The sequence below is a fragment of the Sardina pilchardus genome, chromosome 2 (genome assembly GCF_963854185.1).
Source record: "Sardina pilchardus chromosome 2, fSarPil1.1, whole genome shotgun sequence".
Classification (NCBI taxonomy): Eukaryota; Metazoa; Chordata; class Actinopteri; order Clupeiformes; family Clupeidae; genus Sardina; species Sardina pilchardus.
In genome coordinates this window covers 46,453,443-46,460,942 of record NC_084995.1, presented here as the reverse complement: position 1 = coordinate 46,460,942, position 7,500 = coordinate 46,453,443, and the positions used below count along the sequence as shown (strand labels likewise).

The following is a 7,500-nucleotide window of genomic DNA, read 5'->3' as shown; positions in this document are numbered from 1 at the left end:
TTAAAAAACCTGGAAAAGTTATGGAATTTGAAAATGCCAATTTCCAGGTCTGGAAAGGTTTTGGAAAACAAAAAACACCCCAAAAGTTTTGGAAAAGTCATGGAAATTTGCTTCATCCAATTCAATTCAGAAACATATCTCATTTGGGCAGGTCATGTCTCACACTTGCGTCAGAACCGATTGGCAAACTTTTACGTTTTGAGAGCATTCCTTCTAGGTAACCATCCCGTTATCTCACGCGTCAAATCTATTATTAATGTAGCACTAGTTGATGTGAGGTTTTGAGAAATATAAGGTCATGGAAAAGTGATGGAAAAGTCATGGAAATGTTCTAGTGGAAATGTGCATGAACCCTGGTGTGTGTGTGTGTGTGTGTGTGTGTGTGTGTACCTGTAAAAGTGACAGAAGATCCATAATGTACATGCTGTGCTGGTGCACATCACCTAGTCTAACTCTGGGGAGATGAGGAGGGTGTGTATCATCGTATCTAACTCTCAACGCAACACACACACACACACACACACACACACACACACACACACACACACACACACACACACACACACAATGAGGAGGTTGAGGAGATGAGGAGGGTGTGTATCATCGTATCTAACTCTCAACGCAACACACACACACACACACACACACACACACACACACACACATACACACACACACAATGAGGAGGTTGAGGAGATGAGGAGGGTGTGTATCATCGTATCTAACTCTCAACGCAACACACACACACACACACACACACACACACACACACACACACACACACACACACACACACACACACACACACACACACACACACACACACACACACACACAACACAATGAGGAGGTTGAGGAAATGAGGAGGGTGTGTATCATCGTATCTAACTCTCAACGCAACACACACACACACACACACACACACACACACACACACACACACACACACACACACACACACACAATGAGGAGGTTGAGGAGATGAGGAGGGTGTGTATCATCGTATCTAACTCTCAAAACAACACACACACACACACACACACACTCACACTCACACTCACACTCACACACACACACACACACACACAATGAGGAGGTTGGGGAGATGAGGAGGGTGTGTATTTAACTCTAAACACAACACCCCCCATAACGCAACACAACACAACCCCCCCTTACTTGGCCCCAGTCGTGGTGTGACTGGCTGGGGCACCTGCACCGCACGCCGGCGACCCGGATTCGATTCCCGCCCCGTGGTCCTTTCCGGATCCCACCCCAACGCTCTCTCTCCCATTCACTTCCTGTCTCTCTCTACTGTCCTATCATTAAAGGCATAAAAGTCCAAAAAATATACTTTAAAAAAAAAAAAAAAAAAAAAACCTTACTTTAAACACAACACAACCCCGCCTCAACTACCCCCCCCTCCCCACTCTCAACACAACACTCACCCCCCCCCCCCCCCCCCTCATCCCAACACCACCCCACTCTCCCATCAAAGGCTGATGCACCCTCCCCCACAAGGTGACCACGGACAGTGCGGCTAAACAGTCACCAGACACTCCCCTCCTCCACACACACACACGCACACACTCCCCTCCCCCACGCACACACACACGCACAGACGCACACACTCTCCTCCCCCACACACGCACGCACGCACCCACACACACTGCATAACACAGTCCACACACACACACACACACACACATACAATACAGTCCATGCACCCACACACACTGCATATAAGACAGATTTATGACTCTTAAAATGATTTCCGTCACCATCAATCAGATTCCAATCAGGTCTATGTACACATGCATAAATACTTTACACACACACAGGCACACACACACACAATACAGTGCACACACACACACGTACACAATACAGTCCACACACATACACACACACACACACACACACACACAATACAGTCCACACACACGCACGCACACACAATACAGCCCACACACACAATACAGTCAACACAGACACACAGACACACACACGCACAATACAGTTCACACACACACACACACACACACACATACGATACAGTCCACGCACCCACTGCATATAAGACAGATTTATGACTCTTAAAATGATTTCTGTCACCATCAATCAGATTCCAATCAGGTCTATGTACACATGCATAAATACTTTACACACACACAGGCTTACATGCATAAATACTTTACAGACACACAGGCGCACACACACAATACAGTGCAGAGACACACACACACTCACACACAATACAGCCCCCCCACACACACACACACACTACAGTCCACACACTAGGGTTGTCAATCTTCCTCTATTATCCCATTTGAATTTCATTCATTATTATTTTTCTAAATTCGAATTATAATCGAATATTTAATGGTCAATTTTGACTAATTATGATTTTGATTAATATTACTATTTTTCTATCTACTCAAACTGTAAAAACTGGCTTAGCCTATGCCACTGCCACTATGACATCGTAGTTGACTTGTTTTAGGCTACGTGATAGCTGTCTTGCTAAGTAAATTATAGCCCTTTTCTGACTGAGAAACATTACATTCACGTTACGGAAATAACAGGCTCAGGGGGATTTCGTAGTGTGAAAGGTAGACGTGTTTTGGTCCCAGGTTGTCTGAAGCCGACTGCTGAACGACTGCTGCCATTTCAGTTAGCTCGTTGGCTAGTTGGCTAGTTAGCTAGCATTAGGTAAACATTCCAAAAAGACGTGCTGGCCTTACTTTCAGACGGTTTTGGTAACATAGCAACAATAAACACTTGACCGAAGTGCTGAGAAAAGGAGGGAGCTCTCAGCAGCACCTAAAGCTGTCGTTTGCTAAATATAGTCAACACTTAAGAATTATAATTTTAACATTCGAATATTCGTTCCAACAGCCCTACCACACACACACACACACACACACACACACACACAATACAGTCCACACACACACACAAACACAATACAGTCCACACACACTCACACACAATACAGTCCACTGTAAGTGCACTTCCAAAGTTCTCAGTATCTCGTTTTAAATGTCAGGACCCTCAGAAGTCTACCAATGCAGTGTGGAGTTACTTGGAACCTTTTTAATGGTTTAGAAATAGCGATTTAGCTGCATAGGCTACGTTATGCCCAACAGGTAGCTGCAAGCCTACTGCAAGCTCGGCTGAAAACGGTGTAATTCGGAATGCTAGGGGGTGAGCGAAGGTGCCTATTGGACACATGTAAGTACTCGGCAACATCGTTCAGTACAGCTAAGGTCAATTTCACACCGAACTTCTCCTTTAAGAGAGATATGGAAGAGAGATGGAGGAGTGTGTGTGTGTGTGTGTGTGTGTGTACCTTTCCTTTGACTGCAACTCGGAGGTATGTGGGCTGAACATCCACCTCCATCAGAGATGTGTCCAGGTGCCTGTCACACACACACACACACACACACACACACACACACACACACTTGAATCTGTCTGCACTCCATGAGGCTGTTCAGTCTGTCTCGACACAAACACACAAACATTGACAAAAACACTCTCACTCACTCACTCACTCACTCAGACACACTCACACACTCACACACTCACTCACTCACTCACTCACTCACTCACTCACTCACTCACTCACTCACACACACACACACACACACACACACACACACACACACACACACACACACACACACACTTGAATCTGTCTGCACTCCATGAGGCTGTTCAGTCTGTCGACACAAACACACAAACATTGACAAAAACACTCACTCACTCACTCACTCACTCACTCACTCACTCACTCACTCACTCACTCACTCACTCAGACACACACACACACACACACACACACACACACTCACTCACTCACTCACTCACTCACTCACTCACTCACTCACTCACATGCACACACACACACACACACACACACACACACACACACACACACACGTACCTGTACACATGCAAGTCCAGCTGAATGCTGTTACTCTCCTCGTCCTCCGTTAGTGTGAAGTTCAACCTGACATCAGAGTGTGGTCATGCATGGGTGTGTGTGTGTGTGTGTGTGTGTGTGTGTGTGTGTGTGTGTGTGTGTGTGTGTGGTGTTGTGTGTGTTGCAAGCAGGATTAGCAATTAGAGAATTAGCAACTGCCACAAAACCTTTCAGATTTATTTCAGCAAAAGTGAAACGTGCGTTATGTTTCATTCATGTGTGTGTGTGTGTGTGTGTGTGTCTGTGTGTGTGTGCGTGTGCGTGCGTGTGTGTGTGTGTGCAGTGTTGGGAAGGATACTTTCCAAACATATTCCGTTACAGAATACAAAATGCACGCCCAAAAATGTAATTTGTAACGTATTCCGTTACGTTACTCAATCTGAGTAAAGAATTCTAGGTAACACTTTACATTATAGATCGGTAATAAGTGGGTAATGTTATGGTAATATGTATGCAATTTAATGGTAACAATATTTTTAAACCACATATATATATATAAACCACGTGTAATTTCTAGACAATTACTGTGCAATTACCATACAACAACAATGCAAATAAGGGTTTTAAGGGTAAAATAAAATGGTAATAACTGCTGTAAATTTGAACTTACCGAAGCAATAAATATTTAGGGTTTACTTACTATGATGTAATATTTCTGTAATTACACCAACATGGTGCTATGAAGGACTAAATTACATAGTAAGTGTTATGGCACAATTACACAGTGGTCAAAGTTTTTGTAGTAGTTAGTTTGATGGTAAAATGTGACGCTAAAATCTGCTACTCGCAACAATAATTCACTTTCATAGGCTACACCATAATTCATTTTAAAACTTAAATGTAGCCTATATCTACTTAGAAACAAATAACCCATAAGCTTTTTCAATTTTAAGTTAGAATTAAAAACTCGGAGTGCAGTGCCTAGAGATGGGATTCATCGCAGGTCTAAATCAATACATGAACTAGCTTTGTTTACTGATTAGCAAAGACTTTAGCTCTATTCGAAACGGGAGGCAGCTGCCTACTGCCTCCCTCCCTAAGTAGAGAGCTCTCTCACTAGACATGACTTTAGATTAAATGCGTCGTTTGAAAATGAGGGTAGCACTCTAGAATCTTTGGTTAACACTACGGTATGACATTAGCAAAAGCCTGACGTTAAACTAAATTAGCCTACGAAAGCTAGCAGGCTAACGGTATAAAATAGTTTCACTGGCAGCTAATATATCAGACCAGACGTTATTAGTGGGTACAACCAATGGTATAACCAGATAGTAAATAGTTTATTTTCAATCCACTATCTTCAAATCCAAGCTAAATAATGTCACACAAATGACATTTTGACAGATTCAGCAGTCACCAATATCGGCAGCCATCTTTGTTTTGATTTCACAGCTGATTCAGACGTGGCCGCAAAGGATTATGGGTAGAAGGCAACTTAAAGTGTACATCGATGCTGCCTTCAAAATTGATCGTTATTCAGGAAATCTAAGATATCTTAGAAGGCGAGCGTTTTTTTCGGTTGCGAACGGCACTTGCTGCCTTGCCCTCTAGTTAGATATCTTAGAAGGCAGCAGTTTTTCCCGTTTCGAACAGAGCCTGTGTAACCGACTGGCCGAAGTAAGCAATTAATAGGTAGCCTGACGAGCCAGACCCACATCAAGATGTAGGGTCTGGACACTCACCGTAGACAGGGCGCAATCGGAGGGGTGGGATAAACAGTTGTCTTTCAAATTCCCTCCCCGCAATAGGATAACGCTAAACGAATCATCTTCTTGTTTTCAAGTAGCAGGATGCGTAACCTTCCCTCTCCACGCAATAGGATAATCCTAAACGAATCATCTTCTTGTTTTCAAATAACAGGATGCGTTACCGTCGCAACTTCTGGCCGCATGTCAGTCACCATTATGTTAAGCCCACCCACCGACTCTATACACGCTGTGATTGGAACGCTGGTGCTGGGGGTTCTCAGCTCCCTGGCTCAATGGATCGTGCCTAGACTGCCCCGCCAGCCAAATTACATTTGCTGCCGCTAGGGGCGTCTAGATTTCTAGGCTAATTAATAGGCCTACTTGGGAAAATATCTTTTGAACAGACTAACACTTACTTTATTCCAAATTTGCGGTCAGTCATTTCAGTGTCTCCGATGGCGCATCCGTAATGTGCGCTGGCTGCGTTCTGATGGGTGCAAGGTGGCTAGTGCAAGACGACGGGGCTTGGATTTAAACATGGAAACAATTTCACCTAGATTGCTTTCAGGGAATTGCATGGAGTTGCCTTAATTTATTCAGAGAGTGAATAACTTCGAAACAGAGAAGTACCGTCATGTAATCCATTGATATCAACAATGTAACTGTATTCTAAATACCAACTGTTCAAGTTGTAACTGTAATGGAATACAGTTACTCATAATTGGTATTCTGAATACGTAACGCCGGTACATGTGCTCCATTACTCCCCAACACTTTGTGTGTGTGTGTGTGTGTGTGTGTGTGTGTGTGTGTGTATGTGTGTGTATATGTGTGTGTGTGTGTGTGTGTGTGTGTGTGTGTATATGTGTGTGTGTGTGTGTGTGTGTGTGTGTGTGTGTGTGTGTGTGTGTGTGTGTGTTCGTACTTGGGTTCATTAACATTCAGCATTCTTCCGTCATCAGCTATCAGAGATCTGGTCTTCTTTGGGCTTTTCCCCCTAAAATACAGGCAGAAAAACAGCAGCTAACGTTAATACAGCAGGCAGCTAACATTAATACAGCAGGCAGCTAACGTTAATACAGCAGGCAGCTAATGTTATTACAGCAGGCAGCTAACATTAATACAGCAGGCAGCTAACGTTAATACAGCAGGCAGCTAACGTTATTACAGCAGGCAGCTAACGTTAATACAGAACACAGCTAACATTAATACAGCAGGCAGCTAACGTTAATCTGGTCTTTTTTGGGCTTTTCCCCCTAAAATACAGGCAGAAAAACAGCAGCTAACGTTAATACAGCAGGCAGCTAACATTACAGCTAACATTAATACAGCAGGCAGCTAACATTATTACAGCAGGCAGCTAACATTAATACAGCAGGCAGCTAACGTTAATACAGCAGGCAGCTAACGTTAATATAGAAGACAGCTAACATTAATATAGAAGACAGCTAACATTAATACAGCAGGAAGCTAACATTAATATAGAAGGCAGCTAACTTTAATACAGCAGGCAGCTAACATTAATACAGCAGGAAGCTAACATTAATATGGAAGACAGCTAACATTAATACAGCAGGCAGCTAACATTAATACAGCAGAGAGCTAATTTTGATACGGCCTGTTGTTACGAGTTCGATCTTGCTGTGTTGTGCAGATCTGGCTGAATCTTACTATACAATACAACACAACATGTTTTAAGGTAGCGTTAGCATTTGTATCATGAGCTAAGGTAATGTGTTTTTACCACATGCTAAGGTAACATTAGTGTTTGTACCATGTGCTAATCCTGCGTTTGAGTGCAATGGGACGATGGACTTATCCTACCTG

At 43.3% G+C, this 7,500-nt stretch overlaps 1 protein-coding gene across 1 annotated transcript in view; it reads right to left on the bottom strand.

Moving 5' to 3' along the window:
* Positions 1–7,500, bottom strand: part of dnaaf11 (dynein axonemal assembly factor 11) — a 29,257-nt gene that overhangs the window by 8,778 nt on the left and 12,979 nt on the right. Inside the window, exons 7-9 of the mRNA XM_062515657.1 lie at positions 6,599–6,670; positions 3,947–4,012; positions 3,350–3,419 (exon numbers count right to left, since the gene is read on the bottom strand). Of these exons, the coding sequence (XP_062371641.1) occupies positions 3,350–3,419; positions 3,947–4,012; positions 6,599–6,670 (208 nt within the window). The remainder of the gene's footprint in view (positions 1–3,349; positions 3,420–3,946; positions 4,013–6,598; positions 6,671–7,500) is intronic.